General features: G+C 38.5%; 1 protein-coding gene across 12 annotated transcripts in view; it reads left to right on the forward strand.

Annotated features, from left to right (window-relative positions):
• Positions 1 to 925: 925 nt before the first annotated feature.
• ABCC9 (ATP binding cassette subfamily C member 9) overlaps positions 926 to 26,198 on the forward strand; it is a 71,841-nt gene continuing 46,568 nt past the window's right edge. For 4 of the 12 annotated variants that reach the window (XM_048953202.1, XM_048953296.1, XM_048953286.1 and 1 more), the window contains exons 1-11: positions 926 to 1,100; positions 2,463 to 2,502; positions 6,596 to 6,669; positions 8,155 to 8,320; positions 10,674 to 10,815; positions 11,199 to 11,320; positions 12,374 to 12,540; positions 13,939 to 14,181; positions 19,836 to 20,030; positions 23,203 to 23,361; positions 24,692 to 24,847. In XM_048953202.1, the coding sequence (XP_048809159.1) occupies positions 8,176 to 8,320; positions 10,674 to 10,815; positions 11,199 to 11,320; positions 12,374 to 12,540; positions 13,939 to 14,181; positions 19,836 to 20,030; positions 23,203 to 23,361; positions 24,692 to 24,847 (1,329 nt within the window). In that variant the 5' untranslated portion in view covers positions 926 to 1,100; positions 2,463 to 2,502; positions 6,596 to 6,669; positions 8,155 to 8,175. Of the gene's footprint in view, positions 1,101 to 2,366; positions 2,503 to 6,595; positions 6,670 to 8,154; positions 8,321 to 10,673; positions 10,816 to 11,198; positions 11,321 to 12,373; positions 12,541 to 13,938; positions 14,182 to 19,835; positions 20,031 to 23,202; positions 23,362 to 24,691; positions 24,848 to 26,198 lie in introns of all 12 variants that reach the window. The other 8 variants (XM_048953212.1, XM_048953257.1, XM_048953241.1 and 5 more) reach the window with 8 other exon arrangements.

Here is a 26,198-nt window from a genome sequence, read left to right on the forward strand (position 1 = left end):
GATTTTTTAATAAAGAAACATATATGTTGGTTACTCTGAAAGCAATGTCTTGTCTTTATTTCCACAGAAATTATAACATATACAAAGAGCACAGTAACACTATTTGATAGAGCAAATTATCAGCTACAAAACCCTATTTTGCAACGTAGTCTCCACTATTAGCTGTGCATTTTCACCAGCAACCAAGAGCTGCATGTCCTTCTCGTAAAAATTTGCACCAGTGGAGGTGACCCACGGTCACTGTTGCCACTGCTAAGATACAGTGATGTCATGGGCCAACATAAAAAAATGGGAGGTATTACTTTCAGAGCAGCCTTTGTTCAAAGTAGCAGCTTTCAGTCCTGCCAAAATTGTAAATAAGGGCAATTGTGTGGAAGATTTTATCCCTGTAATAAGCACAGAACTTGTTTTGCCTTTTTTTTCAAGCTTAAAAAATAATCTATTTCAAAATAAAAAGCTGTCCAGTGCCTCAATTACTCTTTTCACTGTGATTAGTAGACAGATTTTAAGGTGAAGAGTATGGAGGAATCTAGGGTGAATGAAATATCTGAGTAGATTTACGCTTTCGCTTCCGCTCAAGATGATGGACAATATATATAATTATGTTGTCAAATTCAAATTAACTAAGCCAAATTCAAAAAAACCCTCAAAAGCTGAAGCTCCCATGCCTGCCAAAAGTTAGACTACCTTGTCCAAGTCAATTACGTTAGGATACCCATCTGGCCATAGCTTGTGCATTGCAGTGCAGCCTCTTGGATTCTTACCACTCCAGTTTGTAAAATTGAAAATAAAAGCAAGCAGAAGAGATCCCAGGGGACTGCGGCTGCAGGAGGCGAAAAATTGGTGCTTCTTGCTTGCCTGTCTCTTCCCAGCTTCCTGCCCCTTTTCGGCGTGTGAGAAAGACGAGCGGAGTTTGTGCGCTTTGGAAACTCGATAGGAGGCAGCAGCTGATCTCCCCATCACCAGCCTAAAAATAATTCACTCCAGGGCTTGGAGCTGCTTCGCTAAGTGGAGGAAAATCCTGCCGCCGGGATGATATTGATCACATAGCACAACCGAGTGAAAATTGGGGTTGGTATTTTGGTTTTGTGTTTGCAAAGGTAAGCTGCAGAGTTTGCTCTAACAGCCAGCAGGCGAGCGGGGCATGCAGTGACCCCCCCGTCGTCCCCACTAACTGCCTCCTCCTCCTCCTTTATATCTGTGGGACAGGGCTGCTCCTCGTTCTTTCCTGGGATTACGACTCAGATCTGTTTTCCTTTTCCTTTTCCATTCTCAGGCATTCTCAGGCTTTCCAGTCCCCTACCGCTGATGTTTTCTTTGCCGCTCTGCTCATGGTTCTGTTTCTTTTTTTAAACCGTCCTGTCTTAGCATGTGGAGTCATAGGTTTTGCAGCCGGCAGCATAGCACGTCAATGCGTGAAATTGAATTGCCTTAAGGAGCTTAAGAAAAAAGAAAAATAAATGTTTTGGATGCGTGAGAGCGCTGCTGATTTTGGTGTGCGATGCTTTTCAGAGTCAGTACCGCGTTTAGCCGTTTTGCTGATGGGATTTTCTCTGTGTTTGGGGCCTGATCCAAAACCTGCTGAAGTCAATGAGATTCCTTGCATTAGTTTTAGTGAGGTTTGGATCATGCTGCTGGTGTATGCCAGAGAGCGATGCAAATGCTGAAAAGCATCTGAAGTAATTTGTCACCTTAAGGCCCAAGGTAACCGGGACAGTGCTTAGTGAGGAGGCAGGGTCTATCTAGGGCAGTTGGTCACAGCTGAAATAGAAATGAAAAAGAAAACAATATTTTGTGCTGGACCATTTGGGATAAAAGATTTTTAATGAACAGCATTTTTTTGCCATTGCTGTAGTGCTACTCTTTGCAAATAATCATTATTTATAATTTACAGGTTCCATTAGATCAGGTGTTTTTAGGGAGGTAGGAAAAAAAAGCCAATAGGTTTATATCAGGCAAGGGAAAGATTCAGAGCACTAGCCTAAAATCTGTGGCAAGGCAGTAGGCCTTCCATAGGGCTCACCGAACTTCGTCATTTGAACTTTGGTAAAGTTTTCTCTGTATTCAGGAAGGAAAGAAAAAAGCTTGCTTTGGTGAAGACTCCATTATTCAGAAATTAAGAACCAACTACTTTTGCAAAACTCTGAGTACTTTCTCCGTTCTGCATCTCTATGTGTACACATACCCATGTATATATGTATACTTGTATATATGCATATGTGGCATATGTGGGCATATAATGCACATTATAAGTAAGACCAAAAAAAAAATTATGAACTGAGACCCGAGTATGCTCTGTAAGCTGATGTATTTTAATCGGGAAGTGCAGCTATTGATTTTTTTTTATTTTTTATTTTTTAATACAGACAGCAGAAATACTGAAACAAAAACTTTTCAAAAGTTTCATATTTCCCCCAACTAAGGTCCACCTGAGGACTGTATTTATGCTCTTTCCTTTTCAGTTGTATCTTGCAGAGCGTGCAGAACAGAGTGATAATCCAGGTAAGAGAAAACTCTTGAATATGAAGGCTTTAAGCCCAATTTAAAAGACCCTAAGATAATTAAAATATATTTAACTAGAATTCTTGCAGTTTTGCACTCAGTGAGGATGTTCTTATTGTTTTTATGAAAATTTACATTATCTGCCACTTTCCCATTGTATTCTTTTCTATAGCTTAGGTAAAATGTATCTCAGGATTTAACTCTATGCCTTAAGAATTCCATGTTTAAGTTTGTTAAAATTAGATTTGTAAGTGTTTAGGCTAAATGCTACATCACATTCATGCTTAATACTTTGTCCTATTTTTTTCTTCCCAAAATGCTTTTTGTTCCTGAAACTCTTTGGTACCTATTTCTGTTTACTATATTATGAAAATGTCTGTACACCTTAACCCACAACCAGAAAATCTCAGTTTGCCAGTGGTGAAGATCTTGGGATGAAAATGTAAATGCTTAAAGGGCATAAGTTTTTTTAGCTATTTCATTGCAGGGTGAGCTGCTGTTCAGATAGTTCACATCCCCATTAAATTAAACCAAAAGGGAATCAGATTCCCAAATGATGTCAAGGAGAGCTGAGACTCTGTGCGCTGGCACCATCATGGACCCATCCTCCTGACTGTTCTTTCCATTTCTCTCCTCTACAAAGTTCTGCTTTTTACTGTAACTTGCAGCTGGCTGCTCAACAAAGGCTGTTTTTAAGGGGAGAAAGAAAAACCACCCCTGATAATTTGTTACTAGTTCTAGTGTTTGTAAAGATTGAGGTTAAAGTGAGTGATTTGTCATTAATTTTGGAGAACAAAATCCTCCAGTGTACAAGAGATTAAAAAAAAAAAAAAATTACCTGACATTTGGCCACCTTATGGGAGTGCTGAATGAAGCTGGTACCCTGAGAGAGCATGCACTTATTATCAGAAGATCTTTATCACCCTAATGCATTCCCCCTGATTGAAATGCTAGGTTAAACCTAGCATGCTTGGCAACATTATTATGAAGTATAACATTCCTTCTATAATTAGCAGTGAAGTAGTGAAATAAATAGGGAGCGATATACTTACTCACTTTGGCACAATCAGCTGAGCACAATTTGATGGCCCACAGTGCTTAATAGAAAGAGAAGTTATAGCAGGGAAATCCTTTTTTTTTTTTTTTTTGGTAATAGCTATGAGTATTTTTTCTTCTGAAATGTGCGTACAAGGATCTCAGCAGATATGCTGAAAAGCTAGTGCAACCTGATCAGAAATAGTGGTCAATCACTTCAGATGGCCAACAAATTTCAAAACAATCTGTCCCTTCCTATATAGTCAAGTTTGGGTCATTTGTTTTGTTGTTTTAAAGTGGCTGTCAGGATTAACTTAGTGCAGCCATTGTTGATCAACAGACAAAGCTGTCTGCCTGTAAATAAGCCAACAGCTCCAAACATTACAAACTGGGCATAGGCTTAGAAAAAGGCTCTTGGTAATCTGTATGGGAAGACAAGGGCTATGTGCTTTCCAGTGGCAGCCCCTTCCTTTGAGAAATACAGGCAAAGATTTGCTAAGGAGCCAGTGGGGCCTTTTGCTGTGACTTATAGGTCCCCAGGTTTGTCTTGACTTAGGTAACACTGAAATTGAACTATGGCAACTGCCACAGCTCCGCTCTGATCTCATCTCAGGCTTGCAGCAAGCAAGGCTTCTTATCTAGGAAACAGTATCTAGCTGATAGAAGCCAGTTAATTCTGAGAGTTAATATTTGCATGGCTCCCCATTGTACTGTGTGGAGCTCAGCGTAGCAGGCAGCTGCCTAGAGCTGCTCCTGACGTGATAAGCACCTGGCTTTGCTACTTAATTCATCTGGTTAGAGCTCCTATAAGAAAAGTTCAGTGCTGCTTCCAGCATCACCAAGGAAGAGTTGACAGGCGGGTGTAGAAGGGAAACTGCTCCTGGGGAAGGTGATTACCTTCTGGAGAGTTGCAACAAGCCCTGCTTTTCTCTGTACTTCTCCTTGCAACATAAATCTCTTCAAATCACTCCTTTACCTCTGCATCCTAGCTTTCCCTCTTTGATCTCTCCCTCATATGCTCTGTAGTGTGAAAAGTCTGTTTCCACATATAAAAAGTCTCAATTTAATTATGTAATTGCATGATGCTTTGCACCAAGTGAAGCAAACAGCACTTCCTCATATAGGCAATATACATCCATTCACCTCTATACAGGAATTTTTATGACAGAACTTTGACATGGTCTTACTAAAGCCAATGGAAGAGAAGCCTAAACTATTACTAAGAATCTGAATTTGATCAAGTGTCAATCATGTTCCATTTTCTTTTCTAAATCTAGCTGTAGTTTTTGAGAAGGCTCCAAAGGGACTTCATTCCAGCCTTCCATTACCTGAAGGGATCTTACAAGCAGGAGGGGGACCAATCTTTTACATGGTCTAATAGTGATAGGACAGGGGGAATAGCTTTAAACTAAAAGAGGGGAGGTTTAGCTGAAATGTTAGGAGGAAATTCTTTACTCAGAGGTTGAGGCTCAGGCAGAGGCTGCCCAGAGAAGCTGTGGATGCCCCATCCCTGGAGGTATTCAAGGCCAAGCTGGATGGGGTCCTGGGCAGCCTGACCTGGTGAGTAACAGCCTTGCCCACAGCAGGAGGTTAGAATTGGGTGGGCTTTGATGTCCATTCCAACCCAAGCCATTCTATTATTCCATCATTTTGATGAGATTCAGCAGTAGGCAAAACTGAAAATTTTTATGATATTGCTAAATCTGATGTTCTTCCATTTCAAATTTCCATTTTGTGAAAAGAAATCTTATGGTATTACAGAACAGAAGAGATTAGAGCCTTTTCTTGGTGATATGTTGTCAAGATCTTCTGAATGGTCTTTCTTTCCAGTCTCAATTTTCTGAGTGGAAGAACATGTATCACCAGGAAGGAAGGAAGGAAGGAAGGAAATAAGGAAGGAAGAAAGGAAGGAAGGAAGGAAGGAAAGAAGGAAGGAGAGAAGGATCACAGGAATATTAATCTTTCCTACAGTTCTTATCTCTTCTGCTCCCTAACACTGCCATGTGGCACTAGAGATGTCCTGAAGTGGGTCCTGCTAAAAAGGGAAGTTGGACCTGTTAAGCATTTTATGAAGATGAAAAAATATTTTATGAGATGAAATCGCAAGCTGTATTGGGTCAACACTTTATCACTACACTGTCAGGAGTGCTTTAATAGATTTTAAACCAGGGAGACATTAATAAAGGTGGTCACTGGATGTGTGCTGCTTATGCATACCCTTGAAAGTAATCACCAGTATGATGGGCACTGTCTTTTTATGTTGATATCATTGACTGGATCAGATTCTCACCTCTAAAGGGCATAAAGGGCAGTGTTTTTTTTTAAGGCACTATATTGTCAAATTTACTTTATTCCAAAACTGGGCTCAACAAAGGTGCTATGAATCTTTCTTGATAACTTCTAGGGTCTACCACTTGAGATGTGAGGTGAAACTTCTACAGATTGGTGGTTAGGTGCTCTCCAAGATAAGAGAGAGTACTCTCCAAGTGGTCAATGATCCATTTCCCTTCCAGAAAAATGGAAAAAAACAACAGTTTCCATTAATTTCTCTTAGACTCAGTTTTGATCCTTTCTCCTAGATTTATTTTTGACTCTAAGCCAAAAACTACAATGGAAGTCAGTGATTCAGTGTTTGATGGAGCCCAGGATCCCCCCTGCTTTTCAGTATCAATCCAGCCACTAGACCAATAGCATCTATGCTGTCTCAGAAAAGAGCCCTATTTGTGGGAAAGGGAGGAAAATTCCCAGCAGAACTCCCTTGTACTTCTGACCTTCAATAAAATTGAGGAAACAACACATCTGATTTTCAAGAGATTATCATTGCCATTATGACACTCTTAAAGGAGACATGTCAAGCTTTTACAAATTAAAAACAAATAATCTCTTTGAAATATTCTAAGTTCCGAATTCTTTCAATAACTCCTCAGCCTGTTCAGAAAGAATTTATGTTAACATAATGCCTACTTTGCATTATTTACATCTTTTACTATTTTGAATATATTTTATATTAAAATATAATGACAGATTGATAGTGGTCATATCATGCTATTCATTCTAGGGAATGGGGCACATTATCTGTCAAATTTTGTTCCACTGAAATTGAATGAGTTGTCCATCAGCTCTTGCACCACAGTAAGTACATGTATCCATTTCTGCAGACCATGTCCACCATATAACCTGGAGTTATGCTCCACGAATCACTAATGTATTTGGAAAAGGGGCTGTATTCATCACCTTCTTCCCAATGAGACTAACTTTAGAAGTTTCACTGATGTGTTTCAGCATGAATTATGCTTTTTGGACCGAGCAAAAAGCTATTTAAAGTAAAAAATGGGGCTTAGCAGTGGCTCTTTGAACTCCATATTTTTTTTGAAGATCTTTATGTTTGTGTTCTCTCTAAGAGAGTAATTTAGCAGTTTATACTTGCCTTTCTATGCTTGTCTTTTTTGAACAAGTAAACTCATAAAACTAGTCTGAACTATTTGAGGAAATAAGGAAAACACTTTTCCCCATTGAACTAACTTTTTTTTAAAAACTGTATTGTATATTTTTTGCATGTATTGTTCTGATTCCACAAATCAGATGCCCATATTATTACAGAAAGATGTGTTCATGAAAGTATACAATATGCTTTGCTGAATTAAAGACATTTTTTCCATTTAGTATGTAAATCTGGAAAAACATGTTGTAAGAAAATAAATTTACACAACATATTCTACAGCACTATATTGCTAACTGTAAGTTTGGGGAAAATAAACCACCAAGAAAACATTTTGATTTGATCTTCCTATAAAGAAGAATGAATACAAGAATAATGCACAGATGAAAAACCCAGAAGCTGGCCATAACTCTAGATCATGCTGTGGCCCACACTGCATAAGTATGAATGTGTGAGTTTATCTTTAATTCCAAAGATACTCTCATAAGAGATTATGGGAGCCAGAGCTTCGCTTAGCTGAGACTAAGCACATGCATTAGGATTTGCAGGATCAAGCACAAATGCTGATTTACTGTCTACGCAATCTTCAGTACAACTCACTTTAAGAGCTTGGCACTTTATCTGGAATGAGTAGTCTATGTGACCATTCTTGTTCTATGAGATGGTACAAAAATGTAAAATGTTAGTGAATCCAAAGCTACCAAATCACAAATATCAAAGATTCAAGCTACAATGAAAATGTCATGCAACAAATTATGCAAACAGAATTACACAGTGTTGGCTTACCAAGGTAGCAGTAACACACAGGATTCAACTAATGTGAATTTGAGTTTTCTTAATACAATTGGAAATAGTTATTTCCAAACTCCCTTGTTTCAGCCTAACACTTGTTCATATAACACTAGAAGACACTGAAAGGTATATTTAGTGAATATGTACTCATTTAATATATTTGATAAAAGCACAGCCTTCATTCTCATGCATTTATACATGATCAGGTCACAAAACAATTTCAAAACACAACTAAATTATTCTCTGTCAGATGTTCGATGTGTGCTCCACATGTATCTCTTCATTTTATTTATTTCATGTTAAGCTAAAAGAAATGCTAGCAGTCTTGGTAGCCAGCTCGTACTTCAACACATCTCTTACATTCTCTCTCTCTTTTTTTTTTTTAGTAGGCAGACCTTCTGGAAGCAATGAGGCTCTCATTTTGTGGTAATGACAATGCTTCAGCATACAACATCACTGCTGGTGTGCTTAGAAATGTCTGCTTTGTGGATGCTCTCAACTTGGTTCCCCACGTCTTCTTGCTTTTTATCACCTTTCCAATTTTGTTCATCGGTGAGTTATTCAATGGAGCCATGCGATCCTACAAGCACTTGAACATGTATTTAAACTCATTTACTTGTTACTCATTTAAAACATTTACTTGTGATTGGAGGCCTCTGGTGCAAGCTATTAGGTGCTTTGTATTTACTTATTTTAAGAAAAGAAAGAATGGCTTAACACAGAGGACCTGAATTTTAGAAGTAAACAACATAGGAAGATCAATGGGATCCAGAGAAATCAGTTCCAAATGCTTTGAAACTTGTTTCTGGGAAAGCTTTCTTCAGATTTGAAAGTAGCAACTTGCAATCTTTGCTATTACTGGATGCTAGAAGACTGAGGACAGTGAGTCAGAATTCCCTTGAAGTTATGCAAATTTCAGAGAATGTCTTGGATCAAAGGCTAGGAGAAGCAGGAATAATTCTTTCTTTTGCCAACATTTGGTAACAAAAGGAGAGCAAAGGAGATGATCTTTTCCATGGGAATGAAAATAAGAAAAAACAAATCTCGCTCAAATAATTTAAGGTATTGTAAGAGCTCAAGTTTACATACTCTCATAAAAAAACTGTCTAAACTAGGACTCTAATTACATTTTTTCTCCACCGTTGTCTCTTTATCCTATGTATATGCAGTGGTGAAATAAATGCAGTTTAAAAATTTTTCAGGGCTGTCAAACATCATTCCATGTAATCAACTTGTATCAAGTTCTAATATTTTTGCAGATATTACCCAACTAAGATTGAAGTAGCATTGAAGTGGTCACTAAGAATTTACTCTATTGTCTATTAGTTGTAGGAAAAAAAGCATGATATCTTAAATTTTATGGAACGTATGTATGTATACAATTATTTTTCTTCTATTTTGTACCATGATTGTCAGGATAAATAGCTGTTGGAGAGAGCCTTAAGAGGGCAGAAGGAAATAAAATTAAAAGCAGCTTGGAAGAGACAAAGATAGGAGTAAGGTCAAAAAGTCTTGAAAGTTTGAAAGTTTGAAAGTCTTATTAATATAGGAAAATCTTTGAACTCTTATAGAGAGTGTTTGAGATAAACAGAAGGAAGACAGAAAATTTTGTTCCTGCAGTACTTTATGTGTTAAATAAGGATTAAACAGTGATAAACTATTTCCAAGAACTAATAAGCATGAATTCTTGTTTATGTTTCTGAGTCTCCTGATGAGAATGTAGGCATTAGGATACACTGTCTTTCCTCTAAGGGAGGGGATTTGGAACTAGGTGACCTTTATGGTCTCTTCCAACCCAAATCATTCTAGAATTCTGTGATCTTTGTGTAACAAAATCACATCCTGAATTTTAAACTCAGTCATGCAGTTACTGAAATACTGATGCTCACTATTTTTTTTTGTTTTGTTTTGTTTTGTTTCTTTAATTCCCTAAATTAGCTACTTTGGGGTCCATCTCCATGCTTCAGTAAGTCCACCAGTTAGTTATAGAATTTGCCTTACAGCAAGAGGGACACGTACAGGCCAAAGCATTTAGGCTAAGTTGTTCAGGACAGACCTATAGCAGGATGAGAAGGGACAGAAGACAATTTGCCTTACAGAGAAACATGCAGGACAGGCCTTGACATGCTAACCTCTCCTCAGCCCTCATCTCTTCCCAGCAATAGCACAGTTCTTGGAGTTCTGCTTGTAATCAGGGTGCTGGCTTCAGAGACAATCTCGTCTGAAGTGCATAGTTGATCTTTGAGGTGATGATTCTGAAATAAGCTTCAAAATTAATTCATTGATTAAACCAGCTGAATTCTGATGATCTACTGGGAGATTAGAATATGCAAAATGGAAAGAAAAAAAAAAAAGAAAACACCATCATTTCAGTTGTAGAATTGTAGAATCATTCAGGTTGGAAAAGACCTCTAAGATCATCCAGCCCAACCATTAATCCATCCCCACCATGCCCATTAACCATGTCCCCCAGTGCCACATCTTCTACCACGTCCCTCAGCAGCCTGTTCCAATGCCTCACCACTCTTTCTGAGACGAAATTTTTCCTAATGTCCAACCTGAACCTTCCATGCCAACCTCCATTTTGTGAGGGTGTAACTGAGAGGTTTTTATTGTCTTTCTCACCTTTGTTCTTGGCTAGGGGCCTCTTCCCTTTGATTTCTATTTTAGGAATTCTTTCGTCTAACTACAAAGTTAGATCTAAGTTATTAAGGGCTACCTGGCAACTCAGACAATCATGGATCATGTCTGGGTAATAACAACAGCCTCTCTCCATGGTCTCGTAGCTCTTCCGTGCTAATTCTAGACTATGAAGCATAACCTATGGCTTAGAGAAGGGAACAAATGACTACATCTCTGGCTGGCTGTATGATAACCTTCCTCCTCTACTACTATTATTTTCCAGGCTGGGGAAGCCAAAGCTCCAAAGTCCAGATTCACCATAATACATGGCTGCACTTCCCTGGGCATAATCTGCGATGGATTCTGACATTCACTCTCCTGTTCGTACATGTGTGTGAAATAGCAGAGGGCATAGTTTCTGATACGTAAGTGACAGTAACAGGGGGATATCCAGGCTAACTGAATTTGTCAGTGTACTCTCTTATCATGTGATATGCTTGCAAGTAAGATGTAGAGAGTTTTTGTCCTTTTTTTTTTCCCCCAAAAAGGATGGAGCACCATTTCAGAATCCTAGATTTTAATGGGACATTGAACCGATTGTTCTTAGCACTTCGTTATTCTTCTGTCAATATATAACAGCTAGTAAATATTGACAGAAGTTAATGCATTCACTTGGAAAAAAAACCACCTTTTTGTCACCAGTGAAGTCATATTTGTCATCTTAGTTACATTAGCAGAACACCTAGGAATGTAACAATGGTGTTACAATGTAACTGAAGTCACTAATTTATGTCTTTTCTAATTTCAGACAAATGAAATCTCGACATCTCCATCTCTTTCTACCAGCCATAATGGGATTTGTGGCTGCCACTGTATCCATAGTCTATTACCATAACATTGAAACATCTAACTTTCCAAAGTTACTGTTAGGTAAGTCCAAGTCTGATTATGTCCTTTTACAAAAACAGTAGTTTTGCCGGCTTAGATTGAAAAGGATGATAAAATGCAGGAGAATATTAAAAGGCTGAGGATAATTTTCTGTTCATAGAACTTGTATTATTGTAGGAGTTATTTTGCCTTTTATTACGTACACATTGAAAACTACTTTTAAAAATGATCACAGAAGGGAGAACACAGTGAGCCTATTGTATTTCTAGCATGAGCTTTGGGGTATTTTTTAAACACTGCTCATTATTTTATGTCCAAGATTTGTATTCATTCAAAATAGATATTTGGAAGGACTTCTTGAAATAGTAATCTGTTCAGAAGACATCCTGTGAAGATTGCTGTTTTTTTCTCAGCATCCTTTGCAGTTGACTCCAAGATTTTCCAGTCTAATGATTAATACCACCCCTTACTTTACCCAAACAGTAGTGGGGATCTGGAGGTTTGTCTTCAAGAAACACAGCTATCTTGATGTCTATCTCAGTCAGGAGATGGTCAGATGAATTTGACTAGACTTTGCAGCATAATGTTTCATGGGAATATACTGCCAAATTACTTACAACTCAACAGCCTGAACCAGTCATACAAACCAGAGTGCAGGATGTAATTAAACTACATGGATTCTTTCAAAATAAGCATGTTTCCAAGTGCACACCTGTGATGAATCCTACTTTTTCAAAAAGGCAATATGATATTTGTCACATTAAGTGACATTTACTTCATTTTAATAGTAAAGTTTCCTATCAGATTGTCTTCAGTGGACTTTTGTAATTGTGTGAAGATCCACAGTTGTGGATGCTTTTGAAAGGTGGCAACCCAGGAAAGAAAACAATGACTTGGAAAAAGAAAGTGGAATACAAATCTCTCCATTCTGTATTCCTGACTTCGTCTGACATCAGCCTGGGCCATCCTGCAGGCTTGTGATATAGATGGTTGCCATGTTTGCATTGAATTAAGCCATGGAATATTTCTGCTTGAGAGAGCTGCAACACAGCTGAAATATGTATTTATAATGATGCATGTGCATGTGTTTTACAGCTCTCTTTCTTTATTGGATAATGGCCTTTGTCACCAAAACTATCAAGCTAGTCAGATACTGCCAGGATGGTGTGCCTTTTTCTCAGCTGCGTTTCTGCATCACTGGAATTATGGTGATTCTCTACGGGCTGCTGATGGCTGTGGAGATCAATGTCATTCGAGTTAGGGTATGTGGTTTCTTGATCCATATCTGAATAAATATCTACAGATCCTGGGAGATGAAGATGTCATTAGCCCCAGTAACTGTCTCTCATCAAGTTTAGGTCCAAGTTTGGTGTCACTGTGAATGTCTAGTTAATGGATGCAATGCTCAGGGACACGATTTAGTAGTGGGTTATTAGAGTTAGGGTAATATGGTTAGGTTGCGGTTGGACTTGATGATCTTTTAAGGTCTTTACCTGAGCAATTCCATAATTCAATGATTCTATGAATTCTATAGATGTGACATCTCTTTAAAATATGTATCCTCAATTTAGGCCCTGATCTGGGCATGTATATGCATACAGACAGTGCATATGTATTTGTGTAGATAGATATACATATGCATTTGTGAATCTATAGCACCAATACAGTATGTGTGGGAAATTGTGTAATCTACACTCTATGTTAAGAGGTGAGGTGAGGTGAGGTGAGGTGAGGTGAGGTGAGGTGAGGTGAGGTGAGGTGAGGTGAGGTGAGGTGAGGTGAGGTGAGGCCCCACCTCAAGTACTGTGTTCAATTTTGGGCACCTCAGTTCAGAAAGGACATTAAAATGCTGGATCAGGTCCAAAGAAGGGCAACAAGGCTTGTGAAGGGCTTGGGTAATATGCCCTATGAGGAGTGACTGAAGGAACTGGGGCTGTTCAGTCTAGGGAAAAGGAGGCTGAGGGGAGACCTTATTGCTCTCTTCCAATACCTGAAAGGTGCTTACAGCAAGGGCAGGGTTGGTCTCTTCTCACTGGTGACAGGACGAGGGGAAATGGCCTCAAGTTGCACCAGGGTAAGTTTAGGATAGATATTAGTAAACACTCCTTTACAGAAAGGGTTGTGAAGCAGTGGAATGGGCTCCCCAGGGAGGTGTTTGAGTCACCATCACTGAATGTGTTTAAAAACCGTTTGGATGTGGTGTTCAGGGACATGATTTAGTGGAGGGCTGTTAGAGTTAGGGTTGTATGGTTAGGTTGTGGTTGGACTCGATGATCTTTAAGGTCTTTTCCAACCTGAGCGATTCTATGATTAATGCAGTTAAACTATATATGCAATGAAGGCATAAGCAAGCATATGTTTTGCCCACTGCAAATAAAAATATATCCCAAGAATTCTTTGTTGTTGTTATGCAGAGATAGATGGTACTTGGTAAGCTAAAAAACAGTGTCCACATCCCACAGTTGTTGATTTCTTAACAGTTACATTATCAGAATGGAAATACTCATGTTTAAAAGCAAATTCTTACCTAAATTCAGTGTATTATTACCTCCAAATACAACACTGTTTTTGTGACACTGCTGTTATATTATTATACATACTTAGAATTTCCTATAATAAGATATTTTCTGAAAACATGCTGTCCATTTTCTTCTCTCCAGAAGTATGTATTTTTCATGAACCCTCAGAAAGTGAAGCCACCAGAGGATCTACAAGATCTCGGAGTGAGGTTTCTTCAGCCATTTGTCAATTTGCTCTCAAAAGCAACTTACTGGTGGATGAATACACTTATTATATCTGCTCACAAGAAACCTGTGGACCTGAAGGCAATTGGGAAGCTTCCAATTGCAATGAGAGCGCTGACAAATTATGTTTGTCTCAAAGAAGCATATGAGGAACAAAAGGTAACCAAAGATGTCCATGTCACTATTTAGCCTTAAAAACTGTGGTGTCACTTTGAATTTCTTCTGCTTCATTGAAATCCTAGTTTTAGGAATTTTTAACTTAGGACTGTTTGTTCCAAGGTGAAATTTGTCATAGGAAGTTCTGGTGCCATAGTCACTGTTGGATTTTAAGTGAATTTACAGCAGGAAAGAGTTGCCAAATTGAGAGCAACTAGAAACCAAAACCATAACAGAATGGTCATTTGCTAGATTTCATTTTAAAAATAAAAGCTTTGTTTAAATCTTAGAGATTCATGACAGCATTTTAAACTAGAAAATGTCCTACTTTTCCATAGTTTCAATTGGAAACACTCATCTCCACTTTTTCTTCAGAAATCCTGTCTTATAAATATTGCACATTAAAGTAATTCTTGTCCTTTGCATTTGCAGGAGGGTACAAACTTATGGACAAACATGTCCATATTAGGTAAGGGCTTAGTTGTGATGTTTCCTCTGAGATGCACACTGGAAGGGAAGCGAATCCTTCCTTCTTTAGACAGTGGTATTTCAACAGAGAAATCTTTGGGCATAGGCAAGCATTACAGTAATTCTCTTTCCAGTAATTCTACCTTCATTTCAAAAACACATACCAAGAGAAGCAGGTGGATTGGCCCCAGGAAACAGCTAAGCACTCACCCAGCTGCTTGCCCACTCTCCTCTTGGTGGAACAGGGGAGAGAAGCACAAGAGCACAAGCTAAAAACTGGTGAGTCAAAATAAAGGCAACCTAAGAACTGAATCAGTGCTGTGTGAGCAAGAAAAACAGTACAGAGTTCACTGCTACTTCTCACCAGGAGTTAGATGTGTGGCTACTTTCTGATAAGCACAGTCTCAGCACGTGTGAAGGTTACTTGGGAAGACAAACACTATAATGACAAATATCCCTCCTTTCTTCTTCTTTGCCTAAGCTTTTATTGCCAAGCACAACATGATATGGAGTGGGATACCCCTTTGGTCAGTTGGGGTCAGCTGTCCTTGCTATGTCTTCTTCTCAAGGTCTTGTGCACCCCTAGCCTCACTGGTGACAGAGTAGGAAAAGGGGAGTCCTTGGTGGGATGTAAACATGGCTCAGCAACAGTTTGGTGTCTTAACAGCCGACTTTAGTTACAGATCCAAAAGACAGCATCATGAAAGCTGCTGTGAGGAAATGAACTCCATCCCAGCCAGACACAGTAAGAAAAACAAAGCTGGTTTTTGTTTACCTTCTGACTCAGTAGAGGAGATGTTTCCAGAGAAAGTTCTGCATACATTTAGGCAAAACTGTGAAATTTCATTTGTGGAGCCTGTCTCCCTGATTTGTACATACTTGTCAGTTCTTGAGCATAAACAGAAAGGATACGGGCAGTCAGAAGCCACTTTAGAAATATAGCACATAAGATTAAGGCATGTAAATCCCTTTCTTGTGCACACCAGGTAGATAGACTTATTAAGCAGTAAACAGTTCAGAATAGCAATGCAAGAAGAATAAGGCAAGAGCAGCTCTTTCCACCTGGTAGCTGGTGGAGATGCAGACTCTTTTCCATGCCTTCTGAAATGAAGCCCTAATGAATGCAATTATTTATATTCTAAATAGACTGAGGCTGCTTTGCATGCCAATGTATTTATTATTAGAGAGTCCAAGACCCTTCTGCTTAAAGCAGAAATCTACTAAGTCATTGGAATTGAGCTTTTCGCACCAAAGGAGAAATGCATCTCTTAGGCCAGATCCTCAAAGCAGAATTTGGTGACCATATCTTACTTAAAGAGGCCAGTGAGGCTTAGGCACCTACTTACCCCTTGGAACTAGAGGCTCTGTGCCTTTCTTTATGACAAATGTGCATGACTGAGTGCAAGCACTTGTCTGTATCTCATTTATATCTGCAGATACAGCATGTGTATGCATAAGTATGTGGCTCAGATGCCAAAAGGCAAGTGAACTCTGTTGTTGCTCATGTGCATTCACTGTTTAGCTTCACTGAATGCATGTCATGCACATATGAATACTTGCAATATTTTACCCATGGTAACATTCACCTACATTTGCAAAAACTGGCTGAGATCAGATTTCTTTTCTTCCTGTTAACCTGCATAATATCTCAAGATTACCATAACCTCCATTTGTGACAATATTCTAAAACAGGCAGTAACCCTGAAGTAAATGGATATTTTACTGATAATGTTGAAGTAAACTGAAAGACTAAAACCAGTGCAATGTTGTTTTTGTGCATGGCTGGGTTAGAAAACAGCCACAGAATTAGTTAAATTCTTCAGGGTGAGGCGTGATTGTAGTCTGGAAGAGATCCTTTGTCACTGTCTCTGCTGCCAGGGTGTATTTTACCCTGATCTTCCACAGCTGGGGCAGAGAGCCCCCCCAGATCCTCTGGATTAAGTTGGTTTACTCCTGCCTGTGCCTCCAGAGAGCTTATCTCATCTGCACTCCATGGCCATGCGGGATGAAGGATGTTGTTCCTTTCCAATCCCCTTTTATCACACCTTGATAAAAGACACTGAACATTAACATGGATGTTCTGTACTGTAAATTACCACTGAGACAGCTCACATGAAGTGTGTTGCTTTTAAGGCTTTTTCCTAAACCTTCTGCCTGAAATGAAAATTGAAACCAGGTACTCTACCAAAAAAAAAAAAAAAAAAAAGATCAGGGAATTCAGGTTAAATTTTGATGACTGCTTCTCAAAATCACTGTTTCTCCTAACCTGTGTCCCAAGCACAGGGACCAAACACTGAGTGGAACCTACTCTTTTTTCCTTTGCTGGCAGTAGGATTTTTTTTGAAATCTTTTTTCAAAGCACATTCATGCTGAATTATTGTTTATAGAATCTTAAAGTCAGGTAATTTTGTTTTAATAATTTAATAGTGATGTTATAACATAATATAAAGTAACATATTGAAAGGTAAATAATTGGAGATCAACATTCTAATTGTCTATTAATCTGGTAGTTGCTACAGCAGAAGGCATTCCAGCTCCTACAATAAGACACAGGTCATTTGTTACTGGTCTTGTGAGTAGTTTGTGCCTGGCAACGTACACAGCATATTGTAAGACAACGTCATATATGTCCTTTGAGATTGAAAGATACTATAAAATGACAGTTAAAACGTGTTTTCTTGGTAATCAAGCTTACTTACATATGCTGTTTGAGATTTTTCATAAACAACATATTGCCAAAATATGCATTAGAATTGGCTTTCCTTTCCATTTATTCTGCCATCAGAAATAAAAGATGAACATACTGCATTTCCTTGCTTTTTTAGATAATCTACCATAGAAATTGAAACACCTCATCTTACAGTATTTTTATCTCATCTTTCTAAGTGCACTGTATAAATTCTAACTGTGGATAGGGAGGTTGCTTTTGCAGAGTAAGCTGTTGTGTGTGTCATACGCATAGAGTTACACCCATGATCTTAAATTCATACACTCTCTTTAATACATGTTCACAGTTCCCAATATATTAAAGGACATTTTGGCTCAAGATGAAGATTTTTTTAATTTGATTAAGTATGTAAAGAAGTCTTAGAGATATGAAAGTAAATTCCTACAGCCAAAGTTTTGGATCAAAGTATTACACACCGTCCTAATGCTGAAAAAATTCCTGATTTCTGCTGTCACTTCATGGTGTTTTTGGGTTTCTCTTCAAGTGGTCTAGATGTTTCAAATTGCATATTGACGCATGCATCCCAGATTTGCACCACATAACGTAGTACACTGCAAGCCCACTAGAGGAAAATGCTGCAAAATTTTTCACCACTGGGAAAAAATCCACTCTTCTTTCTCCCCTCTTCACTTCAGATACTTCAGCTATCTTAAATTCCTGGTCAAGCAAAGAAGAAACAACAGTGTTAAACAATGGAATTAACAGCCTGAAAACCCACTCATAGCATTCAAATCTTACGATGTTTCCATCTTCCTGTTAATAACAAACATCTTTTCTTTAAAGACAATTATTTGAAGGCATAGGGAATGATTTCACAAATGTAAGTGTCAATATGTCAAGGAAAGAAAAGATTTGCAATTTTTTTCCAACCAGCTGGAGGGATGCTCAGGAGCGCTTGTATGCAGGAGTATCCAGCACCTACCAATGCAGTCAGGGTTGGTCCCAGCAGCAGGAACGCTGGCATGCTGTAGGGCAGAGCATGTGTAACACTTTCAAACCAGACCACTCTGTCAGTACTTTGATCTTAAAAGCAGGGAGTTGCATGCTAGCTCCTAGCTCTAAATTATTTCAATGAGAGTCTTGTCTGTCAGATTCTACCTGTATTTGTTTTTAATCTGCTTGTTTTATCTTCAAGTGACAAAATAACTTTAAAACAAGGTCTTTTAATAACCTTTAATAATAAGGTACTGAATAACCCATACCATTTCTATGCCATCTCTTCTTCTTGCCTACAGATGAGAAAAAAATCACTTCTGTGAAATGATGAACATGGAAACAACCTGTTAACAGTTTGTCCCTGGGCTGGCTATTTCCCTATACTGTGCTTCTTGCCATTATGCTGGTTATGACCAGCCTGGTCTAATCTCTAGAAACCAGGAAGCAGTTATCTGGCCCTCCCATACATCTGTACATTTTTGGCACCATGTGCATATTGTACCTCACTGTTGAAGTGTCATAAAAGGAAGAACTGTGAAAAGAGAAAACAAGACAGGGAGTAGCCAGACGGGGCACATACATGCTTGCCTTTCGTTGGATAATGTGTTGGGTCAGGGGCTTGTTATTACTGAGCTATACTTAAAATGTCTCTGTGAACACTCAAGAGGGCTTGGCTTCAGTTATAACTTGCAGGCATCTGTGCTACTTGAAAAATGACAGATGATTTTTTACTGTGTCAAAAGCTGTTGCCTGAGGCACAGGAAACCACTCTGCAGACCATGGATCTGTTAAGTAAAACTCTTTCTTCTTTAGATTAAAAGGACCTTGACAAAACCAGCACCCCTCTGACCGAGTTCAGAGATATGCATTGGTTGGTGTTCCAGTGCATGGGTGAAGATAACGCACAGATTCACAGAACTGAAGGCCCAGAAGGACCATTAGATGATTTAATCTCATCTCCCAGTACAGTTCATTACTTTTACCTTCTTGAGCCCAGTAATTAGCTATGAGCTGAAGTGTGTCTTCCTAGAAGGCATGTAAGAGAAAAATCCGGATAAATTAAATTAAACTATATTCTCATAGCTATCTCTCCATGTTTCTTCCTTCAACCTTTTTCTCATACCAGAAGCCTTTACTGAATGAAGTGGTTTCACATCTACTGTGAAAGTAAAGATTACCCATAAGAGTAAGGACTTGAAATGTCAGATCCTTTTCGGAGCGTGCATGTGACAAAGAGCAACATCTACATGGCAGTATGCTTAATCTATATTCACATTCTTGTGTTCAGAAAAGTGTCAGGATTTAGAGGGGAGAAACCACACTTAACAAGAGGAGGCAGAGTTTGGATTTGCTGTGAAGGGTGTCTGAAATCTGCCAATACCAACATCACATTTGCTGCTTCCTCTGCCCTTACAAACATACAGGAAACATTTAGGCATTCAGGCAGCAATGAAATGGAAACTGTTGCATGTTGCCAGGGAAGCCTCTTGTAGATGCATTGTCAACCTGTTTCTCTGTTTTCCAGAAAAAAGTAGCAGATCAGCCCAATCGACGTCCCTCGATATGGTTGGCGATATACAGTGCTTTTGGACGACCAATTCTTCTTAGCAGCACCTTCCGTTACTTGGCTGACTTGCTGGGTTTTGCTGGGCCTTTGTGCATTTCTGGCATTGTTCAAGGCTTCCAGAACACAACCTATAGCACAAATGCAACTGATGAGGTAACTTTACAACATTAATTGAAAGATTTTGTTTAGTGTTTGTTCTTGATTCATATCAGATATTTAATACTGTGTGTGCCCTAATATCTATGATCATCATAGTAAGTTTCATTATTTCTTTCAAGCAAATTATTTTTTTGTTAGAGACCATCAAGTTGAAGACCTAAGTAGTGAAAGTCTTCATCATGAATGCAACACAAGTAGTGCAACAGAAACGAGGCAGGCTTCCCCCAGTTGGAAGAGCTGGCTCTTCATGAAGTCAGTTCTGAACTTCCAAGGATAAGTAATAGCTTTTATGAATCTCTTCTCAGCTGTGCCTCCTCATTTCAGGCAGGATACCTGCTGGTAGCTCACCAGTGATGGATCCAGAAAAGAGGAATCTGTGGGTTCTGCCTAATTTCTGTCCCTCTATCCATTTGTCATTCATTGACAGGTTTGAGCAAGATGTAACCTTGTTTTCATCTGGGATCCGAGAGTATTCGCTCTCTGTGACTGATTGCACTGCTTGTTGCTATGATTAAATGCATTGGGCATGCAAAAGTTGATTATTCAGTGAACTCCTTGAATCTAGAGATGCACATTCAAGCTTCACTGAGACTTGTATTTGCAGAGGTAGTCTATCAGACAACTGAATAAGCCTCTGATACAGAACATTTTCTATCATAAGAACTAGAATTTGTTAAAAACTAGTGAAAAGATAAAGGCAAAATTATTTTACAAAATGACAGTAGACAAGACACAGGTAGGAAATTTTTCTCTTTCTTCTGATATGAAAATATACCATACACTTTATACAGTAAATGTTTATTTGAATTATATTTGAATGAGTGGATAGGTATGTAATGGAATAAAATTTTCCCTTTCAGATAGAGCACTTCACTGCCATCACTATCCAAACATCTTCTCCTTGGCTGCTTGTTCCCAACATTCATTTTTTTGACTGATACTCTGAGTTGGGCTAAATTTAAAGTCTAAATTTCAGCCATTGTGCTGACAACATAGAGTTTAATAACACAGCTTATCGAAAAAAGCTCTTTATCATATTTGAGCCTCAACATGTTGGATGTGAGCCACAGAATCAAATAGCAAAGTACGTCTTTTGCCTCAAAAATAGAGTTTTGGAGTTTTAGTTGCCTTGCTATAGAATTTTGTTATCTTTTTTTTTTTTTTATGTTGAGCATACAAGATAGCTTTGCTTGAAAATTTTCATTTCTGGATCTCCAATTTAGAAATTTGCACCTTTTCATTTTGCACTCTTCATTGAAGTGTTTTATTTTTAAATGTTTTAATCAACACTGGCTAAAGGGAAGATTAAAATAAAGTGGAAAACTTGAAAGCACTTCAACATTCTGGCTTTGTGACAGATAGTCACTATTTCTCTTGGATACATTTCAGAATACATTTGCTTTCAATTTGCATATTTTGATAAACTTTCCCTTGGTTGTTCTTGCCATTATGAGTCTCTCTTTAAATTCTCTCTAGCTTCAACTAATGCAAATGAATTTAATTTTACGGTTATTCCCCCTTAATTCCTTGTAATTCTATTTACATTGATAAAGGTGGCCACAAAATTTAGTTTGTTACTGTTATCCCTGCTATAAACTCATGGGAAAGTTAGATGATCCAGGATATTAAGAGAAATTGTATATGTATATATTGAAGCAACCCTCATTTCCAGGATTCTTTAGCTGATGAAGGAACCCTGTCCTGTTATTCCAGCAGGATTTAGATACTTTAGACTTTGGCACTTTTGAAATGTTTTTGGCTCATTAGGTGTTTACCAATGTTTGACTGCTTATACTGCTTTGGAAGTTTTATGGCTTGATTATTACAGCAGACAGGGATGGGAAACAATTCCCTGCAAGCCATATGACGGGTTCATCTCAGACCCAGACTACTCAGCCATTGGGTGTCTTTGATAGGTGGAGGAGAGTAGAATGAGATTAAGATGATAGGATGGGATGGGATGGGATGGGATGGGATGGGATGGGATAGGATAGGATAGGATAGAATAGAATAGGATAGAATAGAATAGAATAGAATAGAATAGAATAGAATAGAATAGAATAGAATAGAATAGAATAGAATAGTCCAATTTCCTGACCAATCTAGGGCCAACTGAAAGTTAAAGCATGAGGACATTGTACAAATGTCACGAGAACACAGGTAAACAGCATTAACCACCGCCTTAGGAAGCCTGTTCTGCTGCTTGACCATCTTCATAATTTTTCCTTAGTGCTCAGTCTTACCCTCTCCTGGTGAGGTGCCTGTGGTGAAGCAAGCCTACAAGCTCAGGTCTCTCTCCTGCCTTTAGTCCTTTTGCAGATGACAGTAATACAGAATGATGAGACTTTGAGAGTGTAGACATGCAGTTTATCTTCCAGTATTTACTAGACCTTTCATCTCAGCATCAGATTGGGCATTTCAGCAGAACAGGCTTTTCTTTTCTTCTTTTTTTAAGAAATCCAGTATATCCTGCTTCCAGCTGGATTGGAAATGCCAAAGAAACAGCCTTTCTAGCAGTATTTTGGTACATTTGTTTCCTCCTCTGACTGAAGCCAAACAGCACAGTGAACATACAAACTAGAAAAGGAAAACAAAATTATATAAACAATAATTTTTTCCCTTAGAGACATGTACATCTCATTTCATGGGAAATATTTGCAGATACATTTTTATATTATTCAGAATTCGCAGATATCATAAACTATTTCTGGAAGGAATTATTCCTACAATGTACAAATACAACATAATCAATATTGCAGTATCAATGCAATAAACCAGTCATGTTATCAAAAATAATTTATTTGTAGCTTCTTCATATGCAGGCAAAATTGTATTTCTATCCACCAAATCACCAGAGTTCCAATGAAAATCTAAGGAATAAGACAGACATGGCTGTCCCTCTCACTGTCCCTTTTCTGCTAACAAAAATTATTTCAGAAATGCTAAAAGTTGCACTCTTAAGTATTCGGAACATGAGCAGAGGGTTTAATTTCTATCCAATTACATAATATGTAGAACAGTGAGATCATTATAATTCCCGCAACTGTCCCAGAATACCATCAATATTATATATTATAAAGCAAGGACTGAATTTCCTAATATCTAGCATCTCAAAAGATAATCCATCCTATGTCGTTGTCATCATATTTTTCCTTTTCATTTGAAGGAACCATCGAATTCATATCTTTCCTCAGACGTTTTCCTCAAGAATGTTTATGTTTTGGCAGTTCTCCTCTTCCTGGCCCTTATCCTGCAGAGGACATTCCTGCAGGCCTCCTACTATGTGACTACAGAAACTGGCATCAATCTACGAGGTGCTTTATTGGTGAGCAGATCTGTTCCCATTATATGAATATGCTCCTCCTTCATTCTTTCATCTATCTTATCCTTTATGTAAAAACTCAGTTAACAGCTATAGTTTGAGAGAAGATGACTATATTTTTATGCAGAAAACTGGAAATGGTAATACCACTGCTAAACTGATGGCAGCAATTCTTTTTACCCAAAAATAGAACCATTATAATGATATGCAGAAGTGTAACACTCACTCTGCACACCTACAAACATATATTTGCAAAAAGTGTTAGTAATCTGGAGATAAGCAGCATTATTTTGCCTCTGTATTTACTTATGAGTTACTCTATCTGACTGCAACAGAGTTACCAGCCATATCCTTGCCCTAGCTATGTTTTACTGGGGCACTGTACGTGCAACATGATTCTGAACATTTATGCCCTTTTACAGAGAACCCTGTGTTTCTTCCCCCAAACTGTCTAAAGCCAGCATCCATTTACCCTTTATAAAAGTCATGTTTATGAACAAGAGCCAGAATTTCCAACTCAGTTTGGGCTGTAGCCAGGACATCTGCAGACAAAACTCCACAGACAGTAGCAGGAATTTGTGCAACACTGAAGTTGGAACTGATGTTTTCCCAGGTGTAGCTAACCACAGAATACTGTACCAGTGTGAAGGCTTCTCTCTGTGCTTGCACTGTGATTGATGCAGCTGTTTCAACAGAGGAGGGTACACTTGGTGAAGAAACAGCACCTCATCATTTCCTTATGCTTTTATGATTCCCAGTTGTCAAAATGGGAATTCTACAGAATCTACCCTGCTCACAGATAAAAGAGGGTGAAGAGCAAAAATCTTTTCTAAAATTTCCTTGAAGACACAACTGTGATACTTGATCATAGCTGCAACTAGTCTCACAATATTTGTCTTTAAAATTCTGGTAGATAACTAATTAACCTTAAACCCTGTTGTGCTCCGACATATTTTATGGAAATAGATGACCAGGTAAAGGAGAGAAGTATGAAGGAATATAAACTCAGCTATTGCACTGGAAATAATAATTTCCTTAACAGTGCCACAGAAAACCAGCCTCACCAAGTGTTTATTAAAAAAAATTCCTTGCTCAGTCTCCTGAACGTTCATGTTTTGTTGTCTTTGTTCTGTTTTGGATCTGCATCAAACAGCAATGCTTTAGGAGGTTTTAAAAGTCTGTTATCTCTCATTTTTTTTCTTGTTTTGCCTTGTCTCAAGTGAGAGAAAGGCTGTGCTAGGTAATTACCAACACTGCAGCTTGAAACATCCTGCTGCTGCTATTGTTTTCTAACGACTTCCTTTTCATAGATACCATTTTATTCCCTCCACAGGCAATGATATACGATAAGATCCTGCGGCTTTCCACATCCAACTTGTCCATGGGAGAGATGACACTGGGACAAATCAATAACTTGGTTGCCATAGAAACAAATCAATTAATGTGGTTCCTGTTCCTGTGCCCCAATTTGTGGGCTATGCCTGTTCAGGTAGAGCATCAAAATAAGGACATAATGCTGGGATCCTCCAGCCCATTAGAAAAGAGTATACATCTGTGAGACTACCACCTAATCCAAAAGGGAACCTCTAACAATGGACTTCACACTCATTTGCAAGGAAGAGAACTAACAAGCAGAAATGTGGCCCATCATCTCCCAGAGCTGGGAGATTGTCTCTCAGAGGGCTGGTAAAGTGAGGATTTTTTTATTGGGATTTTGCTGCCATGGGTACAATCTGTGACTTTATGGATGATAGATGATAGCCTGTTGTCTTTTCTCTGCTCACCCGTCTTCCCCTACTGACACAAATTGTTGCTTTTTCTTCTGCCGCGTGGAAGCAGCATCTCTGCAGTGCCAAGCATTGCGTTTGCAGTGCCTACTTGTAGCTGTGCTTAGTGGTAGGAATGAAAAGGAATTGAATTCTGCTCTATTGACTAATGGAAGGTCTGTTGGGCTGAACAAAATGCTCAGAGGAGCTCTGATCTAAACAAGCTTAGCTACTGCAAACATCTACAAGGCAGGGAAAGAAGGAAAAGCATGTGTGAGAAGGCAAGGTAAAAACTATTAATCTAAAGGAAATATTCAGAAGTGGCTAAATAGCTTAAGGACCTGAGCCATACTTATTTTCCACAGTGCCTGAACCCTATAACAACTCCAAAAGTTCAGTTTCTGGTGGAAATGGAATGGTTCTAACCTACGTATGACCCAACCAACTCCAAACAAGTTAAAAAAGGGGCAGAAGCCACACTTTTGCTGAAACTCCTGGAACTGTTCTAATAAGCTGTTGTAATAGTCAGCAATATGATTACTACTAATGGAAACAAATATTGCTTTTATGTGTATACTTTAGGATAGGGTAAGGTTTAGGTGATAAAATAATTCATGGAGAAAAAGACAAAAGAAGTTTGCGTAGTAACAGAAGTTTGAAATAATACAGAGGATTCTATTTTAAGTCATAAGTCAATAATGAGAGGGCTTATTTGGTTTCCTCAGGTTTATTTGGAAGTGTTGCTGCTAATACCGGAGTGTTTCTAAATGAACAGGTGGTCTGTTTCCTGTAGCTAGTGAATAATTGAATATACATTCCCATTAAATTTACCATTTACTGTTTCTTTAATAAACAGTTTCTGTCTCAGCTGCTGAAGAAATGTAATGGCATTCCTCACCAGTACTCTAACAGGTTTTTTTGAGGAAGTTTCTGTTTATTTTACTGGTTCCTGTAGTTCAGCCCCAGGGAATTAGAAGACTGAGCACAGGGACAGCTTGACCACAGCTTTGTTCAAGAATGAGCATAGCTTCACCCATGAATTTGCGCCTAATGAGTAACTTAGTGAGCATCTGT

The sequence above is a fragment of the Lagopus muta genome, chromosome 1 (assembly GCF_023343835.1).
Source record: "Lagopus muta isolate bLagMut1 chromosome 1, bLagMut1 primary, whole genome shotgun sequence".
Taxonomy (NCBI): domain Eukaryota; kingdom Metazoa; phylum Chordata; class Aves; order Galliformes; family Phasianidae; genus Lagopus; species Lagopus muta.